This window comes from Antechinus flavipes, chromosome 1 (assembly GCF_016432865.1).
Source record: "Antechinus flavipes isolate AdamAnt ecotype Samford, QLD, Australia chromosome 1, AdamAnt_v2, whole genome shotgun sequence".
In the NCBI taxonomy this organism is placed as follows: domain Eukaryota; kingdom Metazoa; phylum Chordata; class Mammalia; order Dasyuromorphia; family Dasyuridae; genus Antechinus; species Antechinus flavipes.
In genome coordinates this window covers 7,345,256-7,372,701 of record NC_067398.1, presented here as the reverse complement: position 1 = coordinate 7,372,701, position 27,446 = coordinate 7,345,256, and the positions used below count along the sequence as shown (strand labels likewise).

The following is a 27,446-nucleotide window of genomic DNA, read 5'->3' as shown; positions in this document are numbered from 1 at the left end:
GAAGCTTAAAATTAGAGCTGTTGTTGTTGTTTAGCTGTTTAAGTCGTGTCCCGCTCTTTGTGATCCCATTGGGGGCTTTCTGGGCAGAGATACTGGAATGGTTTGCTACTTCCTTTTCACTTTACAGATGAGGAAATAGAGGCAAATGGGATAAAGTGACTTGTCCAGGATCACACAGCTAGGAAGTGTCAGAGATTGGTTTTGAACTCCAGCTGGACCTTCCTGACTCCAGTCCCCTGGGGACTCTGGTGGCCCTCGCTGCCCACGTTAAGGGATGGAAGGAGCATTACTGCTGTCTACCATCTTGTGTATGTGGCAGCACAATTCATAATGTCCATTGTGGGAACTGAATTGGGTTGACTTTCCCCTTAAGGAGAAAATCTTTTGATTTGGGGAAGAAAAGGAACCTATAGATATCATGGGATTCTGGAATTGGAAGGGACTTTCAGCAGAGAGTGCAGAACTGTTGACCAGAGCGGCTTAGACAGGATCCTGCCTGCACTTGGTGCCTTTGAGATTTCTTCCAATCAGAGTCAGGATTTGAATGCGGGTCTCTGGACTTTGAACTCAGCATTCTCCACTGAAGCGAGTTCATCCCTTGGCCTCTGCAGTTCATCCCCTTACCAGGTGCCTCCTTTTAGCTATTTGAGCTTGGCCGTCCTATTTCTCCCACCTCGTTTGGGCTTCTGGGGTTTCAAGACTGATCCCCTGTTGGCTTGAGCCCCACTCACATTCTGGTCCCTCTCCCCTGGTGAGTCAAGTCAGGTGAAAAAAGCATCGACTGAAACCGAACTCTGTGGGGATAAAAAACATCCGCAAAAAGAAAGACAATTCCTCCCTTCACGAAATTTATATTCTCGTGGAAAAAGGCCACAGTAAAGGGAAGCACAGAGGAGGAGTGGGGGGAGAAAGAAAGGTTCCTTTGGGGGAACCTGATGGAGAAAGCCAGCGGAGGAACTAGCCCTCCTGGCTGCTTTAGGCTCTCTGGTCCAGTTGGAGAGGCTGGGCAGAACCAGCCAATCAGAGTCAGGGCCCACGGGGCCCACGAGTACCTCCAGGATGGAAGCTGGGCCGATCTCCTCTGCTTCCATGACCCGGGACCTTCAGAAGTTTTCTGAGAACTTGGGCTGCGGTGGGACTGTGACCTTCCTCATCCCAGAAGGTTGAAGCACAATACACTTCTTGAACTTTTTCTTCTATTTTAAGTTCTAAGGTGTGTTCTTCTCCACAAATAGTCACCTTTTGAATTTTCTAAATGAGAAAGGAAGAGTGGGAGAGATCGTTAAAGGAACTTAATTAATTAGATTAAAAACAAGTATTTTAAGCCATAATAGAACACGTGGAGTTGCTTTGATGAGTCTGATTCTACTAGAGGAAGCTAGAATATACTCTGGCAAACTTAGGAGGCTTCAAGGGATGCCTAACGTCCAAGGGGAAAGAGATGGTGACCCTGCCTTGTCCCGTGCCCTGCTTAGACCAATAGGGAGAGTTCTGGGTTCAAATCTGGATGCCACATTTTAGGAAGTCTAATATCAAATGCAGGGCAACCAGGTTACTGAAAGGCCTTCAGTTCCTGTCACGTGAGGATGTGTTGAAAGATCCATCAGGAACCACTGAGAAAGAGGGGAGAGGAGAGTGTAGCCTGTATAAAACAACACTGGGGGGACATGACCATTGTTTCCAATTATTCCAGGATTCTCATAAGGAGGGATTGGATTTCTCCTGCTTGATTCCAATGGGCTGGGCCAGAAGCAGTTGATCTCTCTGAATTTTCCTGTGTCCTGGATGGTCAATCTTGAGTCATCAGAGCCTACTTGGAAGGGGCAGCTGAAAGGCTCCTCTGTAATTCAGATGATACTTGGAGGCCATTTCCTCCCCTTCTCAAACCAAATATATGCTTTTAACAGCCATATGTGTATGAATCGAGTCGATTTTCTCTTATTACTAGATAATGTTTAAAAATTGTGGGACTTAAAAAATCAGTTGTCCCAGTGCAGGGTAGGAAAGACACGGTGTCTGAAAAAAAGGTCACAGAGTTTTGGTGGATTCTGAGACCATTCTGAGTCAATAGGAAGAAGAAACAAGCTTTTGTTAAGCAGGAACCATGTGCCCAGCACTGTGCGAAGTGCTTTACAAATGGAATCTCAATCTACACAACAGTCCTTCGAAATACATGCTATCAATATATCATTGATAAAATAGGCAGAGATTAAGTGATTTACGCAATCTGAGGCAGGGAGGTGGTACAATGGGGAGTCAGGGAGGTCTGAATTCAAATCCAGCCTCAAGTCACTTATTTATCTTCTGTCTGTCTCAATTTCCTCAACTGTACCATGGGGATAAGGCTGGCACTTACCTCTTAGGGTTGTTTTGAGGATCACACAAGATCATATTTGTAAAGCCCTCAACAGTTCCTGGCTGTAGTAAGTGCCACGTAAATGATGCGATGATGATGATGATGATGATGAGGGACACCTCATGCATCCCAGCAGCCACATAAGTTAATATGCTCTCGTCTGAATTAATAGATGTATATTGTCCTAAACAAAAAGCAAACAGACAAAAAAAGGTGCTCACCTGCCATCTATAGTTCTATATTTCATAACTTTTACAGGGCTAGGAACTGGGAAGGTTCAGCTGGGGGAGAGAAGATTAGGGGGAACATTTTTACCCTCTCCAAGGCACATAATAGTTTTGCATTCAGAGTATTTATGGGGATCTTACATAGGAGAAGGATTAGATTTTGTTTCTTGTTCCTAGAGGGAAGAATAGGGATAGAGATTGCAAAGAATCAAACAATAGCTTGATATGAAGAATAAAATCCTAACAGTATTAGGTGTCAGAGACTGGAACATTTCGGAAGTGGTGAGCTCATAGTCTCAGAGAATTTGACGTAACTGGAGTCTTAAGAGATCATTTCAGTCCCCGCTCCTCATTTTTACAAATAGGGAAAGTGAGACCCCGAGATGTGAGCAGTTGCCCCAGATCATATGGAGAATAACAGAATTTGGATGTGGATCTTGTGACTTTCACTGACCACTTAGTCACTCAGTCCCTGCCATTTTCACATCTTTCACCAAAGACTAGCTGACTGTGACCTCTCATTCAGAATTCTGGGAAGAAAGATTCCTGTCCCAGGACTGGTCAGCTCAGGCTGGGGCTTCTTGATCAGGAGCTTATGAATTTGGTTGGAGAAAATTTGCATCTTTACTTCAATATAATTTTTTTGGTAACTCTTGCTTATTTTATGCATTTAAAAATGTTATTTTGAGAAAGGTTCCATGGCTTCACAAGACTGCCAGAGGGGTCTATGATATAAAATAATATAAAGCCCCTCTCAATAAAATAAAGCCTCCTTCATCTCAGGGATGTTTAGGGTCCCCCGTCCTGATCTGTGACTATTTGGTTTGATATTTTATTAAGTATGAGTCCAAAGGCAGGCTCTTCTTCTGACCACTGATAAAATCTTTCCTTGGTGAATATTTTTGAAGTAATTGAAACCTAATAAGAAATAAGTAATTAGCAGGGAGAAAATCAAGATGGGATCCAAAGGCAGTTTTGGTTAAGGTTCTTATTAGACCCTTTAAGTTCTCTTAAAATTGACTTCTGAGTCTCTGAAATTTACAGTCGATATGTTTGTTATTTACAGACCGTTTTCCCTATAGGATATAAGCTCCCAGAGGGCAGACACTTTTAATTTTCTCTTTGCATCTCCAGTCTTAGCCCAGGGCCTGGCTCACGATTCTACGTTTAATAAGTGTTTGTGGACTTGAACTGAACGCTTGGTGCCAGGGGAATACGAATTGGGAGGCATTTCAAAGGCATGTATTATACACTGGCTGTTTTCATTATTGGTTCAAGTTTAAACCAACTGGACCCCAAATGGAACTTGGCAAAAACTCCCTTCTTCCCTCCCTCGCTAAGCCCTCCACCTCTCTAGCTTTCCACTCTTCCTTTGCCCATCTCTGCCAAGAGAGCGTGCCTGTTCTGTGTGCCTGGAGAAGAGCAGTCTGCAATTATCGATGCATGTTATGCGGCGTAAGAATTTGTAGGGCTATCTTGCATGTCTGAAATGACAGAACATTTTATAGAAAAATTAAACTAGATATTTAATTTAAAATCTAGCCAGTACCTAAATTTGTTTGGCAACAGATTTTAGCATTAAATTTCAAAAGGATGATTATAAAAATCTAGTTTGCAAAATACTATCTTAAAAATAACTTGACAACACCTGTTCCTCAAAGCAGATTTCTTTCTTTCTTTTTTAAAAAAAAATTCTCCTTCAAGTGAGAAACTATTGGATTTTTCCCCCCTGGTCAGTGTTTTTTTTCCTTTTTTTTTCTTCTTCTTTTTTCTTTAAAATTACCTACCAGGAACCCACCTATCTGCCAAATTTCAACTTAATTGAATTTTTATGGTTCAGTCGTAAACCTCTGCAAAAGAGGCACTGAGCTGGAAACACTGACCTCAGCCTCATTACCGCAGCCCCCTCGTGCCGCCCTCCCCGAGCACGCATGCTCCGGGCATGGGAGCCAGTGACGAGAGTAAGGAAGGTAATGGAAAACTCATGTCACAATGGAGAGTATGATTCGCCATCAGCTATTTTGGCCATTTTATGAAAGCTGGAACACAAGCGTGCGTTGACAAATCCAAGGGGGTTCTTGGGAATTAAGGTCGATCATAAAACTCGATAATATTTTCTAAACCTTTGTAGAACTGGCCAGCATCCACCCCTCGCCCTCATGCCGCAATTGATTCCTGTTTCTTTGACAAAACGCTTCTATGTCTGTGCCAGACTCCGAGGCCATTTGCAATCAGAAGAGGTAATTCTGCTAGAGCCCGAGCTTATTTCACACTTTTCTCCATGAAAATTTTGTAGCGTTTAATTTGAATGAGTGTTTGGGGTGGGGGAGGGATCTGTCATAAAGAGGTCAAAGGGAGACATCAGTGGACCCGGGGATGGTCCTGGTTCATCGGGAGAACTCTCGGGACACTATCTGTTATTTTGGATTGGTTATTGGTTATTTCAGACAACTTCCCTTTGACCTCTCTCTGTGATCAAGCAATCAGTCATCAAGCAGTCGTTGAGGGCTGTTATGTGCCAGTGGCGCTAGGCACTGTGATGGCAAATGCCAAAAAGTGAAGGGAGAGCTGACTTTTGGGAAGAAAATGGATGTTTGCAGGAAGTTTGAAATACTGGCTCTTTTCTGAGGCTTGAGAAGAGTGTCAGAGAATTGCGGTTCTCATCAAGCCTCTGGGTCTTTTTGATTAGGGCACTTCATAGCTCTGGACCTCAGTTTCTACAACTATAATAGGAAGGGATTGGGGGCCTAAATGGCCTTTAAGATCCTCTGCTGACTCTAGTCCTTATGGGGGAAAATGGGATAGAGTAAAAGTGACTCAGGCAAAGGGATTTAGCAGATTTTTTTACATGCTACTTTCTTAGAAGTTGGAAAGCAAGAATTCGGAGCATTCGATTTGCTCTCAAAAGACCTGGATTCAGATCCAACATTTCACATTTCCTTCTCCATAAAATGCAGTCATTGAACTAAGTTGTGAACAGGCTCTCTTCTTCACTGGTAAGCTCTGAGAATGAGTCCTCCATGCTTCTCTCCATTCTTCAGCGTTACTTGGATTGCCATGGGCTTGGCTAAGAGCCTGAGATGGGGTACAGTGTGGTACCCAGCCGTGGTTATTAAGTGGGTTTGGTGCCCATATCATTGGATCTCTTTGGGGCTACACCATCAACCCTGAGAGTACCGGCGTGGGGCACACATTGCCCTTTGAAAAAATCTCATGAGTGGCCCATTGTTCAGCTCTTGGGTACCCTGGATGTGTGACTGCTCATTACCCAGATTTGGGGCTCTCTTTGCTGTACTTTTACCCAGGAGAGTAAGTTGTCCATCCCCGTCCTTTGTCTCTGAGTCCTTTTCCCAGTTACCCAATCTTCTCTGCTTCAACAAATCATCCAAGAACGCTTCAGCCCTTCCCATCATTTAATGTTGAGACATCCCATCTGAGCAGGAGGTATCTTTTGGTAGGGGCCTCCCCCCATCCTCTCGAAGTAAGGCAATGATCTGGTTTTGAATGTGCGTTCAGTTAATCCTAACCCTATAGGGTATAGGAGACCCTATAGATGGGTATTTATCCATTCGGTATCTCTAGTGTCCACAGTCCTAACTACTGATACTTTTCAGTTACTAGACATGTAATATTTATTAAACACCTAATGTGTACCAGGCTCTGAGCTCAGCTCTGAGGGATGCTTGGGCTGCGCTGTGAGACATGGCTTCAGGGAATGAATCCCTCCTCTCCTGCGGATGGATCACAGCTGCAACCTTGTTTTCTGCTTTGGGTGCCACATTTTAGGAAGAGCATGACTGTCCTGGGAACTGTCCAGTGAAGGGAGGCTAGAACAAGGAAGAGACTCTAGATCCTGTCCTGTGAGAATGAGATGAGGGAACTTAAGTTGTTTCCCATAGATGAGGGGAGCCTTGTGGGTGGGTGGGGGACAGAGCTCATCGGGGCTGTCACTGGGAAGCTGCATTAGCCTTGTCTAGCTTAGTGCCAGGAGGTAGAAGTAGAGGAAGGTGTGTTTGGGGAAGTGCAGAGAAGAAGCCTATGGTGGCTCAGGAGCTAGTGGCTTTCCCCTTCCCGGCTGCCTTCCAACAAAGGCAGAACATGGCTTCCCTGAGAGATGCTGGAGGGGATTGCTGCTAGGAAGGGGCCAGGCTGGACAGTGCGGAGGTAGCCCTTCCATCTCTGGGCTCCTGGGATCACCCTGTTCTGCTGATGTCTTTGCCTCTCTCCTGCATTCAGTCCTCTCACTTCTCCAGCCTCCGTTTCTTCCTATGGATTCTTTGCATCACCTTACTGGTCCTAGGAGCTGAAAAGGATCACAAAGGACTACAAAAGGACCCAATGGCAACAAGATTAGGGTCTGCAGAGTATTTCCCCCCCCCCCAACATCTGATTTGATTCACTTAACAGTCCTTGGAGGAACTTCTATGAGTATTATTGTTCCCATTTGACAGATGAACCTCAGACACATTAAAGTGAATGTCCTAGGAAAGATGGTCAAAGTGATGAGTTCAGAATTCATTCCCAGGCTGTTCTCATGGATTCATTCAGTGTCTCTATTCTGGTTTAATAAAGCTTTTCAAATAGCCCAACGGCTGGTTACTACATTGTATATCATGGAAAGGGGGAATAAATGATGTGACTCATTGAAACGAGAGTCTTTCCCATCATCCTCTTGGGGAGTGACTGCTGATGGCTGGAAAGATCTTGTTTTCTGAGTGCTTCTCCAAGTTTCAGGAGCAGGACATAAAAAGGATCTATTTGTGTTTGTTGAGAGCCTTTAAGGACTGAACGGCAAACTCATCCACCCCCTTGGTGTTCCGAGACCCCTAGGTGCTCCTTGAGTTGGTTACCATGCATGTCACCAATAGGTAGTGTTGCTCAGAGAGAAGCTCTCCTGCCTGGGAACCAGAAGCAGGCTCACCAAATCTCAGCGTGGGATGGGCCACCGAGCCAGGCCCACATTGAAATGACTGGAAGCTGTTGGAGGGCAAGCATGGCTTTGTTTTTGTCCTGGTAGTCTTCGCTTCTTGAGGGGCAGGGCTTGGAGTCAGGATTAACAGGGTTCAAGACTTGTCTTTGATATCCTCCTAGCTCTGTGACCCTGGCACCAACTACCAAGGCAGCCTTCTAAAGGGAGTGCTGATCTGTTTCAGTAGAGAGAGGGGCTTCTTAGGAGTCTCCATGTTGATCATGCTGAATCTGTACGCTATCCCCTCCTCTGTAGATCCCGAGCACAAGATGGGTCTCAGTCGGTGGCTCCTGTGGGCCACGTTCTGTGTCAGCCACTGGAGAGACACAAGTACAGAATGGTAGCTGCAGTAACCCTTGGCACATGGCAGGAGCGTCACACTTTTATTTATTGCTTTATTTAAAGTTTATCGTTGATTGAAAAGACTGAAACAATTAATACTCTAATAGGGAGCTAGATTTTCTTCCCTATTAGAATATAAGTTACTACAGGACAGGAACATCTTTAGTACATAGTTAATTGTGGTGTTCTCTTCTTTAATATAACATATGATGCTTCTCTAGCAACTCTAATGAGTTAACACTTTGTAAGAATTCCAACATCTAATGCTTCATGAGTGCCTGCTGACTGATAGATTATGATATGACTATTTATATGCAGCTAGCTAGGGAAGTGGATGGTATCTTGAGTCAGGAAGCTCCGAGTTCAGTCCAGACTCAGATACTTACTAGTTATATGATATAAGAAAAATCACTTAGCCACTGTTTGCCTCAGTTTCCTCTCTATAAAATGGAGATAATATTAGTTCCTATCTCCCAGGGTTGTTATAAGGCTACATAGTCAGCAATATATAAGTTAATTATTATTCTTATTATCGTTTAAGAAGGCACTAAGGTTTAAACTGCTTGGTGCCTTTAGCTTTTAGGTTTACTCAAAGAATTCCTAGTCCCTTGATTTTAGGAGTGGTGTGATCTGTTTGATGGGGTTTGATGGGTTCCCCACTGCTCACTGAAGGAAACTGGATTAAATACAGGAGTGTAGGGGCTGCCAGAAGGCTGCCCAACAGAACCTTTTTTTGGGGACCTACTAAGGCTTCAGAATCCAGGAAGCAGGTTAGCCCTTCGCAAGGGTTGGATGCTGGCTGCAGGCCTGAATCTGACTTTAAGCTGCAGAATTCTTTGGTATCATTTGTTTCCTTCCCTTCTCCCTCCTTCTGTCCCTGGAGCTGTCTGGCCACTGGAGTAGGTCCCCTGAGCACACCCAGGGAGATGTTTTTGCTTCAAACAGACGTTTCCCCCCCAATTACTCTTTTTTGAAGGTTGGAACCAAGCTCCCATTGGGGACTTGGAGTTTTGGTATGCTTTGGGGACAGACTCCTACTCAGTGGAGAGAATGCTGACAGGCTGCTGTCCACTCTTGAGATGGGTGGAGTTGGCCAGAACTGCTTGGGAGAGAGACCTGTGTGGTACCAGGCTTGAGGCAGGAAGGTTGGCAGCTGGCTAGGGCAATGACCCAAGGGTGAGGCAATCATTATTCTCTACCTGAGCCCCAGCTGCTCCTCAATCACCTCACATCTCCCTTGGCTATGTCAACAAATGTACGTGGGGTTCACTGATGATTATAAGCTCCTTGAGGCAGACCTTTTTGTTCTATATTCCCAATACTTAGCACATAATAGCTGCATAATAAATTCTTTTTTCAAAAAGGACTTTTTTGGGTGACATCTTTTGCTTTTACTCTAAGTTTGTATTTGTGGATTGATTTCTGATGGAAAATAGGGCCTTTCCTTGGTAATGGCAGGTTGCATCTTGCCTCTTATTTTACATCATTATCCCTCAGGTAAGAGGCACGTTCCTGACCAAGTAGCTTCTTCTCTCGGTCATGTATCTTTAGACCCTTAATGCATTACCGGCCTGGATCCCCCGTCTCCTCCCCAGACAGGTGAACGATGGCACTGACCAATATTGGCCTTAAGCTAAGCAGATTTAAATGGGGGAAGGGGGAAGAAATAAGTTCTTTCCCAAAAGCTTGTCATAGGCTTAAAAAACAAAGAGAAAAAGGTCCCCAAGCGTGAACAGTGGCAAATGCACCAAAATTGAAGTTTGAGTAAGAACACACAAATGGAGAGGCAGCTTTAAAAGCCAGGGATGCAATAGAAAGTGCTTATTAAAGTAATTAGTAGGAGGATTACCTCTCCCCCTCCCTAGCAGAGTAGGCTTCCTTAGCATCGTGGTGGAAATGAGAGCAGGTTGAGGGAAACAGAGGGAGATGAGCCAGGTGGGCTCTGCCCTGGAACAAAGGTGCCTCTGTGCTTGCTTTCACCTCAGACTCCTCTCTCCCAATGGGAGAAGCCTCGATTAATATTTAAGTGATTTTGAAATGACTCTGGGAGGCTTTTATCTTTGAACTGAAGGTTTCATAAATCTGGCTCCTTAGCAGAGGCATTTGAGGGCACTCAGTTTGGACATCCATCACTAGCCCCAGGATGCCTCTGGGTGGAAGATCAAGGTTAGGATCCCAGGATAATGGAAGTTAGTTACTACCACCTTCATTTGGATCCCTTCAGAACTTGGCTGAACTGGAGACTACTTGTGCTCAGCCTTGGATGAAACCTCTTGTTAAATAAACAAATTAAATGTGTTAAGCTAGGCTGGGGAGAAGACAGGGGTAGCTCGGCTCATTTTTATTTATTTTTATTTTGGCCAGTAGGCGTCCCCTCACTGCACAGTTTCCTTGCTGGTAAAAGAGGGATGGTAATATCATTAGCACGGGTTTCACAGGGGTAGCGGGCACCTCATTGAGCAAACAGGTGACTATTTTGGAAATTTTCATTAAAGGCACCAGCCATGTTGTTATTATCATTTTAAGGCCCTGTTGTGTTTTTAGGCCACACACACTTGTAAATCGTGAAATATTTGCTTAAAATCTTCTGCAGTTGTGATTTTCTCCTAATTCTGCCTTTTTTCCTCAATTATGCCAAATTAACGAATTAGAGAATAACCTCAGTTAAACAGCATTTGAGTAAATGAATGTTCTCAGGAAACAAACTCCCCCCCCCCCAAAGTGGTGAGTTCTAGGTTGAATGATTCATAACCTGGAAAAAGCTGAAAGACCCAACTCATGTATCTAAAAACTTTAAGACAAAGGAAGTACTTCAGAGCACTTATATTTGTTCAAAACAGCCACTTGGGACCTTCACACCTGGAATTGAAGGTCTTTCTAAATAGCTCCAGAAGGGCCCTGGTGACTGAGGCCTTTCAAGATGGCCAGGTCAGTTCTTCACAATTTTTATGTGCTCGCAGCTTTGTCTAGTGGTTCATTAGTTCAAAATTCCTGTAGACATCCATGACCTCCAGGAATAAACTATCTTTAAAATTGGCTTCCATTCTGACAGAAATATAAGAAACCAAATTTCAGCAAGTCATTAAAAATGCCTTTTCTTTCCCCAGTATGTACACATAATTTATTCCCTGCTGCAACCTCTCAAGGGACTCAGGAAACAACAACAATAACAACACTATCATTTTGAAAGGTTCCAGAGAACTTTATACAAGCTTTGTTTCCTCAATTTGACCTTGGGCAAGGGGTTTTACTTTTCTGAATCTCAGTTTCCTCATCTGTAAAGTGAGAGGGGTTGACTAGGATGGCCTCGAAAGTCCCTTTCAGTTCTAGATTCAGAATTCTTTGATGAGGAGAAAAACAATCTTCTAGTTGTAAACCTTGATGTTTTCACAATCATCGTGTGGCTGGCTCTGACTAATTTGCCCTGGCTTTTTTAATGGGTCAGGGGCAAGGGGATAAAACCCATATAGATTACATAGAAGAAATACTACCTTGGGGTTGCAAGCAGAGGGGTCTGTGAACTCCTGCCTTTTCTCATTTGCAGATGAGAAAAACCAAACTTCTTCCAGCGGAATGTGGTGGGTAAAATTTCACCTTGTAGCTAGAAATATGTCTTTTCTTGGGAAAACATTCCTATTTGGGATCCTGTTGCTAATAACCATCGCCGCCATTTTGTACGCCAATCACTATGTGGAAAGTAATAGAAATTCTGTTAGTACATCTTGAGAACTGTGGACACATGTTGAAAGTTTTTAAGAGGCTTGACTTAGAGCTTGCTAAGTTAAAACAAATTGAAAAGGATCTATTTGAAATTCATTTTATTTTACCCCCACTCTTAATTTTATTTTACCGTGTCTTCATTTATGAATTTTGAGACAAGGCTGGCTATCGCATCTTTGCTTTGCTTCATAGGTAAATCCCATAACAGTGGTAAATTTTAAAATGTTTGTATTTGATTACAATATTACTTGTTAGCACTTTAAGTTGTTGGTTCAGTTTTGAAATTTCTGATAATTATTCTAATGCTAACATGAGCAGCTGTTTCAGCATCTAGTTTAGAAATAAAAGCAATAATGTATCCCCCAAAGTGGCCTCTTCTCTTGTTGACTTTGGCCCTATCTGCTCTCATAGTTGAACTAGCTATTTCCAGTTTATAAAAACCCATTTTCAAGAAAATGGGTTGAGTCCTTAGAGAAGATTGTCTCAAAACTAGAGAGGACAGAGCTGCTGTGGGTGTCCAAGAATATGGCAAGGTGAAGCCTCTCTCTGTGGGTTAAAGAAGAACAGATTTGGATTCTACCGGGAAATGTGGGGAGTGAGTAAAGTCTGAGATCAGGACCCAATATAAAGAGATCAAGCTTTCAGGCAAACATCTGAGGTAGATCAAGAAGGTAGGAGAAATTCTTGGTCTGTCACTCTTGGAAACAACTGAAGATTTTCAGAGCACTCCCACTCTTTCCCAGTGATATTAACCTTTGGAACAAAAGCACAATGCCTTACATTTATTGTTCTAGTGAGATGGAGATTTTTTTTTGTGTTGCACATATATGAATTATTTCCTACCTCTATATATTTGAATGAGGAATTACTTGTATATGGAAGTTATTTCCCTATCGCCTCTCATTAGCTGATCAGTCAGTCATCAAACATTTATTAAGTGCTCACTGAGTGCCTTGCACCCAGTTCTAGATCTTCAAGAAAGGAGAAAGAAACCTATTCCCTCAAGGAGCTGATGGTTTTATAGGGGGAGGCAAAATACAAATGTGTGTGTATGTATACGTACATACATACTTATATAGGTATATATATCCACATATGTGTATATATGAGATTACTTCTACTGTACAATTAAAGAGGAATTAATCTCACAGGGAAGGCCTTAGCTATGGCAGCAAAGGACAGAAACAAACATTAAGCACTTACTATGTGCTGAGCACTGTGCTAAGGATTTTATAGGTGTCACCTCATTTGATCCTCACAATAACCCTGGGAGAGAGATACTGTTAGGCTTAGGGCTGAGATTTTGGTGGGAATAAAACTGGGAAAGGCCTTTTATAGAAAGCTGGATTTGAGATGGAAGCTGGGAGGCCAAGGAGATCCTGTGATGGAGGGCATTCCAGGCATGGAGGACAAGAGAAATTAGAGATGGAGTGTCATGGGTGAGGAGCAGCCACAGGGCCATTGTCATTGGCAATGACGTGTAGGACTGAAAAGGTCTAATGGACCACGTTCTGAAGGAACGTCATAGGATTTTATATATTATTCTGAAGTCCCTGATGGTTCCTGAGTAGTGACATGTCAGGCTCCTCTGCGACTTCGGAAGATCATTTTGGCAGTTGAATGGAGAATAGGCTGGAGAGGGGAAAGCCTGGGGGCAGAAGGAGAGGAGTGGGTATGAGCACTATTGTGAGGGTGGAAATTACAGGACTTGACATGATCAATGTGGGGAATGAGAGAAGTTAAAGAGCCGAAGCTCACAGGGGGAGCCGGAATCTTCACTAAAAAATCTCATGTGCTTGTTTTTCAGGCTTTCAGAACCAAGGATGGCTATCTCGTGGTTGGGGCCGGAAATGACCAGCAGTTTGTGACAGTGTGCAAGGTAACAGTGGTCAGATTTGAGGAAGAAAAGTGGCTTGGAGGTTGTTTATGAAAGTTCACAGCCCATTCATTCCTAGTCAGTCAGCTAGGGGAAGAGGCATAGGGAACTTGGAACTTGATGCTTTGGGAAGTTGGTGAAATTCTTCTTCCTCTTATACAACTTTCTCTTTTGTGTCTTTGGGACTCCAAGCACGCTCTACCTTCCACAAGATTCCCCCCAGGGTTGGCCCTTTCTTCCCTATGATCACCCATATCTGCTGCATTTGTATTCTTGATATACTCATCTATGTGCATGTTATGAACTCCTTGAGGGCAGGGCTTTGATACTTTATTTCTGTGTCCTCAATCCCCGGTCCAGTGCCTGGTATATTTTGTTGTTATTCAGTTGTTTTACCCCATTTGGGATTTAAACAGTGGAAGAGTTTGCCATTTCCTTCTTCAGGTCATTTTACACATGAGGAAACTGAGGCAAACCTGGTTAAGTAACTTGCTGAAATTCACACACACACACACACAGATTTGAACTTAGGAAGATGAATCTTCTTGGGTCCAAACCTTGGGTCCTCTCCACTGTGGCACCCCCCAGCTGCCACATTGTCACATAGAAATACTTAACAAATGCTTGTTGATTGATTGATTAATTAATGATATGGAGAGAGTACACTCAACTTTTTGCTCTATCTATAACCAACTCAATCAACAATTCAAATTCATAATTTATTGAGACTTTAAGTCATATAAGACCTTGGAGATACAGATGGTGCCATCCCTTTCCTCAAGGAGTTTGTACCCTATCAAGATAATAAAACATGTATACAAATGATGATGACTCAAGGTATGGCTTATATGTTTATGACATCTTCAGGTTTGCAAAACTCCATCCATACTTTTCTCATTTGATTTACTTAAGAGCCTTGAGTCCTAGTTAGTGCAACTGTTCTTATGATCCTTTTATAGACTGAGAAACTCAGGCTGAGAAATATGTACTCTCTTGCCAAAGATTTGAACCTAGGTTTTCTGACTCCCAGTCTAGCATTTTTCCCCATCATACACTTGCTTTGGGGAAAGGAGCGACTCAGATAAGGAAATATAAGAAAGTTGGAGGGAGAACATTTTACTTGGAGGGATTGAGTAAAGCTTCATGGAAAAGTAGGATCAGAGGCAAACATAGAGGCTGGGACAGGATTTCACCCCTTGAAAGGAAAGACAGAGGGGGAGGCCTTTTAGTCATGAAGCTGGCCTTAGAGGTATAGAGTTAGTGCCAGAACTTGGAGTTCACGAAGGGATGGGGATAGGGACTGGACTCTAGACATTGGTATAGGAAATTTCCATGTGAGCAAACTCCATCTCTCAGTGTAGATAGTGTCTTCTCTCAACTTAAGAGTCTTAGTGAGGATGGTGAAGAAGAGTCCAGCAAGGGCAGGAGAACATAGAGGCTGCCCATGGGAGCTGAATTGTTGTAGCTGTGTGGATTCCTTACTTCACTAGGAAACTTAGTGACCTTTAGCTTATCACTGCTCTGAACTGGGTCATGGCAAGAACTCTGAAGATCACTGTTATCATCATTTGCCCAACACGTCACTTCTCACCTCCAGGTGAGCCCAACCTAACCAGGAACCACAAACATTATACCCTCCATGTGCACAGTAACTTTTAACTGCATCATCCCATCCCTTGGATGAAGCCAAGGAATTAGGCTCTTGAGGCCTTGACCACCAGATGTCTACTGATCTAGTGTCCAACTTACTCTCCGTTCTTCATTGTGGGTTGAAAGAGAACATGAGAAAGCCAAACTTCATCATCACCGGACTCTGAAGAGGGTGGGAGATACATTCTATGGGTCCCTCACAATCTCATGGCTAAAAAAAAGTCCCACTTCCTCCTCTTCTAATCCTTGGGACTTAAAGTTTCTCCTTAAATAAGTGAATAAACAAAAACCTCTTCTCTTGCTGTCCCTCCTGGCTCTTTCCCTGCTGCCTACAAACATGCTGGGATCTCCAGTCTTAAAGAGCCTTCACTTAACTCTGGCTTTTGCCTTTTAACCTTCTCACCCCCACCCACTGAAATGACCTTCTTCATGTTGATAAGATGTATGTGCAGCTTATCTATAATTATCATCTGCTTGCATGTTCTCTCCCCCATCAGAACAAGAGCTCCTTGAGGGCCCTTGACTTTTTGGATTGTTGATTATTCCCTCCTTTAAAAAATTCTCTCTTCCTTTGTTTTTTTGTGCTGTCAATTTTTCTGTCTGGCTATTCCTTTTCAGTCTCAGTTTTCACCCACAAACAAGGATTACATCTTCAACTCTTTGGAGGTCTCCTTCCCTTAAATTTCTCTTCTTTTAAACTCAATAGTTTCTTCCCCCCCATAATTATAACTTTTTATTGACAGAACCCATGCCTGGGTGATTTTTTACAACACTATCCCTTGCACTCACTTCTTAAACTCAATAGTTTCAAATGGATTCAAGTATCATCTCTATATTGATGACTTCAAGAATTGTGTATTTAGGGCCTAATGTGGTATTTAATAACTATATGCTTATTGATGGATTGATCTATCTTTAATTTGTCTCTTAAATTTCATTTCCACGTCATTAACTGCCCCTTGGACATGTAGAATTGGATGTCTAATAGGCATTTCAGTTACATGTCTTTACTTCTCTATCTGTAGCTGTACTGGGGTATGCTTCTCATACTATTAAAATGGGTCCCCAAAGTTCTGTTTTGAGAACTCTCCAATTTTACCCTTTAAAGTCCAGCTCCCGTGCCATCTTCTCCTACCCAACTACCTTTGATCTAACCATTTGGTGGTGATCTTTCACTCTTGCATATTTGGGAGTACTTGGTGTGACCTTTGCATTTATCATAAGCCATGTTGTACTGTGGTTACCAATGTGGTTATGACACAGCTCACTGGACTCCTGGCATCACGAGGACAGGTCTGTTCCTTGTCTGTACTTTTTGTATCTAAAAATCTAGAGCAGTGGGGCCGCCAGATGGCCCTGAGGTCAGGAGCTCCTGAGTTCAAATCCAGCCTCAGACACTTAACACTTATTAGCTGTGGGACCCCGGGCAAGTCACCTAACCCCTATTGCCTCACAAAATAAAATAAAATGCTGAGAACAATCTTCTTCACACAGTTGTAATGTCAGTGTTTGTTGAACTGATTAATATGAATAATTATGACCAGCGGCACCAATTGTAACTGATGGCACTATGCTGGTTCTCTGCTGGGGCAGTGCCCGCTGTATTCTTTCCTGTGTTGGAGATGAGGAAACTCAGACTTAGAGACGTCAGGTGGCCTGTCCCTTAATGGCAGAGCTGGGGTGTGAGCCCGGCCAGCCCAGTGTTCTAGCAGGGATTTTAATAAAACTTTGCAGTATGATCCTCCGATGAATATTTACTTATGTTCTGCATATTTTTGTTATTATTTTGAGGTCACAATTACAGTCTCATAAAACAATGCTACTTCCACAAACGCAGTTTCCAAAATGAGGTCCTCGGGGAAATCATTTTCAAGCCATTTCATTTTGGATATTTATTCCCATAGATACGGCTTCCAAAGTTTGGAGACTTGGCTAGACGTTCCGCTCTCGGGCTAGATATTCTCTCAATTCATTTATAGGACCATCTGTTTTCTATATCGTACACATCAGCACCGAAGACTAACTAAAGGGCTGGCCATGGTGTCAGGAAGCCCTGTGTTCGAATCCTGCCTTTGTCGTAGAATAATTCTGTGGCCAAAGAATTGGAAATTCAATCCCCCAGCAACACTCTTAGATGAGAATTAATCACTCAACAAGCATTTTTAAAAAGTGTTTGATCTGCGCCGGGGACTGTGTTATCCCCTGGATGATACAATGCAAAGAACAGCCTTTAGTACATAGTATGTGATGAATAAACGCTTGTTGATTGAATTATTGACAAAGAAAAAAAAATGAGTTGGGCCTTTCTCTCAAGAAGCTCAGTTACAGAAGGGGCGCTGATTTGAATGTGTCAGAGGAATTCCCATACCAGATTTCTTCCCCATGATGAAATCACTGATCAGAAGCACATACGCATTTACAAGTTTGATCTTGACTTGGAGCTGTGTATTTCACTTTTTAACTCTATCAATCCAAGTAGGAATGCAATAAGTGAATAGAATTTTTATTCATCAGGGAAGCATTTATTAAGCGCCTACTGTAGTCGAGGCATTGTGCTAAGTATTCAAAGATAATGAATGAAAGAAACCATGCTTTCTAGGAATTTACATGGGGAAATAAATACCTCTATTTGCATGAACTGAACACCTATTTGGAGAATAAATGCAGACTAGTTAAATAGAGGTAGATTGAAGAGGACACCAGATTACTAGAAAATGGATCCCAACATTTGATCTGGGATCAAAGGCTCCTCATGAGGAAGGGTCATCAGAGAAATTTTTTAATTTCAAGAAAGTGGATTATAATGTATTTCTGGGTAAAGAGAAAGTTTTGTTTGATTTGTTTGTTTATTTATTTTTTAATTTGTTCTATTCCCCTCCGTTATCTTGCCCGGGCAACATTTATGGTTTTCCACTGTCCACAACACTCGGGGCATCATTTGAGATTTTTAAGGTGCCCGTGAATTTTTTGGAGACCCTTTTGGGAGTCCTATTTAATGCAGTCAACTTAACGCATCCAGAAAAAAAAATGGAAATTACTTCTTTTATATGAGAGGTTAACTGCTGGGGCTGAAAACCACAGCAAAGTGGGAGCGGCTGAGCAGGGAAGGTGATAAATGACACGGATTCTGATTGCAGGAAGGCTCGGGCGGGCCAAGGTGGAAAAGAGGCGAGTCCTGGTAATGGGGCCCTGAGTGAGTGCAGAGAAGATGGATTCCAACATTTGATCTGGGATCAAAGCCTCCTCATTAGGAAGGGTCACCGTCAGAAATATGAACCATATGAACCATACGGAAGCCGCTGCCTGTGAAGTCACTTATGGCTGGAGCGGCAGAGATGTAACAGCCCGCTCCTTGCTCTAAATGATCGCAGACCTTCACCGGGCCCATATGGTCGGGAGCTGGCTCTTTGCAGAGGGTGGAGAGCTGGGGGGAGAGCAAATTACTGGCTGACATCTTCCTCCCCGTTGTTGAAAATAACTGCACGGAACCCTTTTTATGTTTGATTCATTGCCATAGATCAATGCGGACCGTTTGAACTTCCTCATAAATAACCATAAAGAAAAATATTTGGTGAGATCTCTCTTCCAAAGCAGCGCTGCTTGCCATTAATTTTACTCTTCAAGTCTGGCTTACCGATAGGATGGGCCGATGGATGAAGAATGGACCGGATCAGACAGGTTCTGGGCCAGATCCAGTTTGGGTTTTCTGCCGGACTTGGAGGCTCTGCCACTGAGTACTTATGTGGCTGGGACTGGCTCCCTATTCATCTGACCATGGCTTTGGGGCCATGTGGGACAATCCTCCTGTTACAGAGGAGGAAACTGAGGCAGATGAAGGTAAACCAGATCTGAACCCAGAGCTTGCTAAGCTCAAGTACAGCACCCTATTGTTACCTCTGGATTGTCCTGAAAACTTCCCTTCTCTGCTTTCCTCACCACTTAGAGTCATGGGTCCCTCTTCTTTAAAGTGAGGCTCTATTCTAGGGAGATTCATTCACTCATTCCGTCAACAAGCATTTATTGAGCCAGCACTTTTTTATTTCTTCCTTGTGCTATGTCAGCATTCTTAGCGCAGTGCTTGGCACACAGTAGGACATAATATGTAGGTTTTTGTTCATTCATCAAGAGCCCAAGCTCTGGAGCAGAGAAAGCAGAGCCCAGGATTCAATGCATAATAGAAAAACAAAAAGACCAGAGGATGAGGGAGGCTTGGGCAGAAGGAGAGAAGCACTCAAATGGCTCAAGGTGGAGTCCAGGTGGGGCTGGGAGGCTCAGCTCAGGCTCCCCATGGCCAGAAGTCTGAATAAGGCTGGTGACGTGCTCTGGAGGCTGTCCCCGAGACCCTGAGGTGTGCACCTCCTAGGAGAGCAGAGGGAGATGAGTCAGCAACGGACCCAGTGACTGACCAGAAATCAACACAATCTCTTTGGAAACAGGGCTCTTGCTTCCATAGCACCTCGCCCAGTCCACGCAGAGGCTCACTAAACAATGATGATGTTTGGTCGGTGAATTCATAGTTTCTAGGTATCTGTTCTGGGCCCTGTGCTGTTTGACAGATATATACATATAAATACATATATACACATATATACAAATACATGTGTATATAGGACAAATAATATACAAAATATTTGGTACTCATTAAAGTACATAGAATGTTATATACTATATATCTATATATAATAGCATATATAATAATATATAATAATTATATATAATCTATGTGATTGCTATCTTATGTATATAACTTTTATAAGCATATAAATATATATAATTTAGACACACACATATGCTGTAACACACAGGGAATACATAGATGACAATCTTGTCAGATTTTCAGAGGACACAAGAGTAGGAAGGGTAGCTAGCATATTTGACAGAGTGGCAGAATCCAAAAAGATTTTTACAAGGCTACAAGGAGAGGCTGGATCTAAGAAAATTAAATTAAGGGACTTCCTTCTGTTTTTAAATTTTACTTCTATTTGTAGCCCCATTACTTAGCACAGTGCCTGGCACCCGGGAGTGACTACTAAATAGTTATTGACTTGACGTTGACAAATGGAAAATCCTATGTTTTTCTGGGAAAAAAGAATGGAGCTGCCCAAGGACGAGGCGGTCTGGTGATGGTTTGTGTGCAGAGGTCTTCAGTGAAAGCCACGAGCAGCATGAATTAACAGTGTCTCAGATTTTCTCCTGGCCTTAGACTGCACCGAGAGAGTGCATTGTGCAGAATGAGGGAGTTCCTCTGGATGTGGAGCTGGAGACCGGCAGAAAAGTTCTGAATTTAAATCCTGGGCAAGCCACAGAACCTCTTTTTTCTTTCCTTTCTTTATCCATCGAATGGGGATAATAATAGTATCAAACTCCCAGGGTTATTGGGAGGATCAAAAGAATTCAAAGGTGATAGATATTATTTGTAAAGTGCTTCCCACTTTTCTGGCGCATAGTAGGTCAAAAATGAATGACTTCCTTCTCCTCCATTTTCTCATCTGTAAAATAGGGAGAACAGTAGTGTTTTCTTCATAAGATTGTTGTAAAAATAAAATGAGTTAATGCATATAAAGAGCTTTGCAGACTTAAGGTTTAATGCAAATGCTATTTTGGCTGTTTCTGTTGATTCCCTGTAGTTCTAAGTACGGTTATCATTATTTTTGTTGTCATGGTAGCCATCATCGTTCTTGTTTGAATTCTCATTGTTGTCATTGCTATTGTTGAATTCATTGTTGTTTTATTGCCCTTGTTCCTACCAGCGTCATTCTCATTGTCCTTGCAATGGTCGTTGTATTGGTATTGGTATTCTCATTGCTCCTGTTGTCATCAACCCCGTCCTCCACGCCGTCGCTGTCCCTGGCAGTCCTAGTGTCCCTCTGCCCTGGTCAGGCTGCACCTAAAGTACGGTGGTCACTACATTCCAAGTTAAGAATCCAGCAGGAGCAAAACCCGGAGATGGGAAACCAGAAGGAGTGTTTAGCTCTGGGGCGCGTGGGAAGAACAGAGAAAGATTTTGGAGCGCATGGACAGAAGCTTCCATCTGGTAGCCTTGAGCTCCTTAGTAACGTAGGAGACAAAGTAATATGCTGAGCAGAAGGGTGGTTTTGGGGGCTAGAGGAAACGATAAATCACTATAAACAATTTTGAGGAATGTAGGAGAAGGATTGCCAAGCAGCGTTAAGGGCCCAGCTGAGGTTAGACGGCGTGAATTCAGAACAGAATCCCCGAGCTCTGTTTTTTCATTTCTCAGGCAGGCCTCCACAGCCAGGGGCCGGAGTCAAGAAAATAGACATTTGGAGTTTCCCAGATTGGTCATTGCCAGTGATGGAGGGAAAGGGCAAAGGGACGGGGCGGTCTATTGAGAGCGCTGATGAATGGCTATTCTGGGAATCCAAGCAAGTGAACATAGCATTTGGAGGCTCCGAGGCACCAGAGGTCTTGATATAGGCGAGAAGCAAGTTTTGTACGAGATTAATGATGTGAGAGAGGCAGGAGATTGAAGAGTCAGAATTCAACATCTTGCAAGTGGAACAGGGCTAAGGGTTGACAGGTCACACAACATGTAGCCAAGCTTGGGGATGGATGATGTGGAAAGAAGGTAAAAGTGATTGGGGGTGAGGAGGGGAAGAAATCACGAAGCTGTGGAATTGGAAGGCTTATCAATGGGAATATTAAAGATGTCCAGTAACGTGGCAGAGTATGGAGATGGTGGGGAGGCTCATGGGAAGATTATAAAACCATTAAAGTAGGGGGAGAGAGTTCTAGAGATTGGGAGACAGGGTGGGGTCTCCCCATTCCTGCCGACCCTCATGTCATTGATTCTCTTGTAATCACTAATGCCTTACTTTTGTTCTCTTGTCTTTCTGTTTGATTGGTGACCAGCTGTGAATAAAATCCTACTCTACTGTCTCTGCTCTAGGTTCTGGGCTTTCAACAGAGACAGTCCTGCTCATTTTGGGGGTCCGGGTTGTTGATTGAATACTTCATTATTGCAATGGGCTAAATGAAGGGAGAGTAAAGCTTATTAAGCAAAGAATGGTCTCTGACCCAAGTCAATGGGCCTCAGTTGTCTTACTTATCTAACATGTAGGGAAGGATTCCAAAATGGTCCTTGTTTTTGCATCAAACTTGTTGAGAACTCAACTTAAAGCACTTAATTTTACCATATAATCTACTTTGTTTCCCCTCTATTTTGAGTTTTCTCTTCAGATAAGAGTTTTACTATTATTTAAAGCCTCACTGTGATAGAAGCAGTCTTTAGTTCTCTAAAGCAATACTTTGGGCTAGCCATTTAACAGCTCTCAGCATCTCCCTAAAACTAAGGCCTCTTTAAGACTACTGGGAATTTTCTGGTGCTATTGTATGGTTGTGAGAGATAGAACACGGTAGTCTTTGAGGAATTGAAAATAAGTATCAAACAGAGCCCCATGGAGAGGTTTTTTGGTGGATTGACTAACCCCTGATACATTTCAAGCAAGGAGTTACTAAGAAAAAATAGAATAAAGGAAGTCATCCCAAATGTGAGAGCAGATGGAGAGAGTAAGGGATAACTGTAACCCTTTTGTATTCTTATGATATCACGTGTAAGGATAGTGTAACTGAGTCAATCAATCAAGTAACTCTGCTCCACTTGAAGCACGTGATAAGATGCTATATCAGTCAACTTTTTCATAGGTTTTAGACTGTCTCTCCAACTGGAGTTGCATAAAAATCATATTTGGATACACTGAGGAAACTTGGGATTTTTACAAGTCATCAAACTATGAAGAACCAGTCATTCCAGAAATTGGAACTAGTCTAGACATTGGAACTAGTTTTCCCTTCCCTCTCCCTCCTGAGAAGAAATAACCCGGGTGAATCCATTTTGGCCTTGGGTCTTGTCTTTGCTCTTCCCCCCAAAAACATTCTGGCTAGAGGAGAATTTTTTTAAGCTTACAGAGATCCAGATAATGTTGGACATCTTCTCATCTTACCAAAGTTTTAGTGGCCTGGATCAATTGATGAACAGGGTCTGTTTTGGGATTCCAGAGCAGAGAGATTTAGATACATGATTCCACATGGAACCCAGCAAAGAAATGATAAGTCTCCCCAAGATTGGGAGAAAAGGATTCCCAGCCACAGGAACTGTGCTTTCCTTCTGCCACATGTTCTCCTTGAGTTTGAGCCCACTCCTGGATACAGTATGTTGTGGTAGGAGGGTGTGTCCCAGATGTTTTTTGGTGGGAGAGAGGTTTTGTAATAAGTTTTTTTCCCCCATATACCCATTCTTAAAGTTATTTAAATATGGTTGGCTAAAGTGATTATATTGACGGATAATTTTAGGGAGAACATTGAGTGGGGTTAAGCCCCCATAGAGAATCATCCCAGACTCCTCAAGAGTACCTCCAAAACCTTGAGGGGAAGATATGACCTTGCACAAGTATAGAAAGTAAAGAAAGAATGAAGATGGATTAGACTTGTTTTATTTAATAATGGAAGGCAGGAATAGGAGCAATGGATGAAATGTGAAGAAAGACTTAGGCTATGGTAGAGAAAACTTTCCTATCAAGTACAAGATCCATAAGTGTAATAGAATGTCCCAGGAGAGAATGGGTTCCCTTTCCCTCCCAAAAGACCTTCAAGCAAAGACCACGACTGTGAACTTTTATGCATCTGTTGTTGAAAGTATCTTTGAAATGATCTAATGGTTGAATGACTTGCCTAAAGGTCCTAGAGGTAGTAATAATCCCAACTAGGACTTCTACTTCCAGAGTGTTTAATGGCTCATAAAATGCTTTAAAGTATTATTTCATTTGTTTCTTATAAAAATCCTGGGAGGTAGCTACCATTATCACCTTCATTTTACAGATAAAGTAACTGAGGCTGGATTTGAACTGACTGGTTCAGATTATATCCATTGTACCACTTGAGTAGCTAGGTATTAAATGGTGGGACCATCCATTCTTGATGTCTACAGACCCAGATGTTCCCCTCACTCTGCTCTGTTCTAGAAAGGGGCATATGAACTGTGTGACCTACAGAACAGAGAAATCACACTGAAGGACTTAGTTCTAGCTTCTGGTCACTGCATTGTTAATGTAGAATACAAGCCACATTGTTGGGTTTGATCAGGAGCTTGGAAAGGTCATAGCTGGCAGGGTTAAGACACAATTATACAAATATATGGATAAAACTGTTCTTCAAAAGATTGACCCAACTGACACCATGCTCTTCGGAAAGATGATGAATGTTAGCCTCTACAGCTCAAAAGTCTGCTGGTGAGACAGTTCATCTTAAGTGTATTTTTTAATGTTATCCGTCCTATAGCTATGAACACCAGCTTTCTCAGCTACTAAAAGACCAGCTAATTTTATGAGAAAATTGCTAGTTTATTTCAGACTGGTATAATCCCATTTTTAATCAAAGACCAAACTTGAGTAATTTGTGATCTCATTAATACACATGTTCCTTCAGTGATGTGGATCACAGCTTATCCTATGTGACTTTCATCTATTGCCCTCCGTAAGATCATTACAAGGGAACCCCTCAATGGGCTAGGAGTCTATACAGCCTCACTTGTGTAGCCCATATAAACTCCATGGGCTTTTGTCCCAAATCCTACTCTCACCTATTGTTGGATTATGCTTTCCATTACTCTCTTCCATCTTTGTGTTAATCTTATTCATGTTCATAGTTATGATAATTGTGTCTCCCTCCCTATTATCTTCTTGTATTTTTTCAAGTCAACAGTCCTTTATTAAGTGCCATCTATATACCAGGCACTGTGATGAGTCCCAAGATGGGGATACTGCATGAAAGCAATGGTATACTAAACCAACTGGACAGGATAAATTGGCAGATAATCTCATAGTGGGACAAGCTTCCCACAAAACATGAAATTTTAGCTGAGGCTTAAAGGACAATGGTTTGTGAAGGGGCTGGTTAGGAAGGACTTTAAAAGCTAAACAGACTTTTTTATTTGGTGGTGACAGGGAGCCATTGGAATTTGTTGAGTGTGTGTATGGGGGACAATGACATGGTTAGACATGGGTTTTAGGAAGATCCACTTGACAACTGAGCGGAGGATGAACTGCTGTACCGAGCACCCAGTTGAGATTTTGTAATGTAAGTCAATAGTGGATTCAGTTAGCAAGGTTTCATCATTTCCCCCAATTTTGTGTAGTAGCATGTCAATAGCAAAAATGGCTGCTGGGAATAATTCAAGGTTGGGTTTTGTAGGATAAGCTTGTGATATGAAAAGGGGATGAAGGATTTGAGAAGAGGAAAGTGTAGAATTCAACAGCTTCACCTGGGATCAACATGGGGAAGGGAGGAGAGCGTACCCAGTGTGGGGGTGATGGCCTGAAAAACTGATGAATGGAGGACATGGAAGTCATGGGGGAGACAGAGAAGGCTCGGTGGGTAAAGCAGTAGGGCAGGTGGAGCAATGACAGATGGTGAGGAAATAAAGGAAGTTCAGAGCTCATGAACATGGGAAGTGGAAGCTTGCAGATAATGACAATATCAAGTATCAAGGGTGGTGAGAGAGAGATGGAATTTGCTTAATATTATTCAGTTTATAATTGAAATAATGTTTATATTCCATTGCCAAAGAAGGGAAGGTTTAGAGAGAAAGATAATGAGTTCTCCTGTGCTTCCCATATCCAGACCACCTAGACAGCTAGATGGAGCGCTAAACTCAGGAAGTTGTTGAGACGATTAGTCACGTCTAACTCTTTGTGACCCCACTGTAGTTGAGAACAAATCCGGCCCCAGACACTTGCTAGCTGTGTGACTCTGGTCAAGTCACTTAAATGTCAGTCTGCTTCACTTTCCTCCACTGTGAAATAGGAATAATAATAGCACCTCCCTCTAAGGACTCTTGTGAGTCCTTGATAATATTTGTAAAGCACTTAGCACAGTGTCTGGAAGGAAGTAGATTAGTGGATGTTTATTCCCTTCCTTCCTTCCCCTTCCTTAAGGATGAGGTTTACTTGATCCATCTACCCTCTTGCTATCTTCTTCATCAACTTTCCAGTAGCTATTTTTGCTCTGTTCTTTCTAATCCAAAGGTCATTCCCTATGGAAAACAAAACAAAACAAAAAAAATCAGCAACAGAAACCCAACAACAGCAAAACCAGAGAGGGTTTACCAATTGAAGGCTCTTTCGGACCTCCTTATTCTGTTTGGCTGATTGAAGGGGTTGGGGCACAGCTCACCCAGGGGGCTTTAGACTTCCAAGGGAGATCCTCAGATAGATGAACTGGAGGGAGATTGGATGACATCCTAGACTTTGCTTGCTGCTCTTGGCCCCCATTCTCAGACTAAGGATGGCCCCCTTCCATCAGCTCTTTCAGAGGTGGTTCCTTGACTATAAGATTTGTGGAATTCTGTGCAAATTCTCCACCTGTTTCCCTCTATGTTATCGTGGGATCCATGACATGCTTTTTATGGATTTTGGAGGGGAATTTTGTTTCCATTCTCCCTATTACTTCAGAGTGGATTTTATCTGTCTTTCTTTGTCTCTCTGTGTCTGTCACTCTCTGTTTCTTTTCTTTCAGAAGTTAGAATGAAATGTAGCTTTTAGAGATTCTTGGCAGGTTCTTTCATATGTGAATCCTCTCAGTGATGGTAACAGCCTCCTGTCTAGGGTTCTTTCCATCTTATTCATGAGGATTAAATGATTGCGATTTGCTGGTATACCACTTAGCCAGCCCTGATGGAGATCTCACTATGCTGGTATGACTTCAGCCTAGGAATTCAGCTACATTGTCCTACTGTCTCATTCATTTGTCTTTAAAATTTACCTTTATTTGGTTATAACAAAATTCACCTGAAAGAACAAAAGGTCAAGACTTTCAAGGTAATTAATGAAAAAATGCAAAGGGAGATGGCCTACCTGTGCCAGACCTAAAACTATATTATAAAGCAGCGGTCACCAAAACCATTTGGTACTGGCTAAGAAATAGAGTAGTCCATCAGTGGAATAGGTTAAGTTCACAGGACAAATTATTACTATAGTGATTTAGTGTTTGACAAACCTAAAGACTCCAGCTTTTGGGATAAGAACTCATTATTTGATAAAAACTGTGGGGAAAATTGGAAATTGGTATGGCAGAAATTAGGTATTGACCCACACCTAACATCCTGTACCTAGATAAGATCAAAATGAGTTTAGACATTAAGAGGATATTATTATAAGCAAATTAGAAGAAAAAAGAATAGTTTACCTCTCAGATTTGTGGAAGGAATTTGTGGCTAAAGAAGAACTTGAGCAATTTTGATTATATTAAGTTTAAAAGTTTTCGTACAAACAAAATCAATGCAGACAAAAT

At 42.5% G+C, this 27,446-nt stretch overlaps 1 protein-coding gene across 2 annotated transcripts in view; it reads left to right on the top strand.

The window, feature by feature from the left end:
• Positions 1 to 27,446, top strand: part of SUGCT (succinyl-CoA:glutarate-CoA transferase) — a 558,844-nt gene that overhangs the window by 162,342 nt on the left and 369,056 nt on the right. For both annotated transcript variants that reach the window (XM_051978583.1, XM_051978590.1), the window contains exon 10: positions 13,422 to 13,493. In XM_051978583.1, coding sequence (XP_051834543.1) covers positions 13,422 to 13,493 — 72 coding nt within the window. The remainder of the gene's footprint in view (positions 1 to 13,421; positions 13,494 to 27,446) is intronic.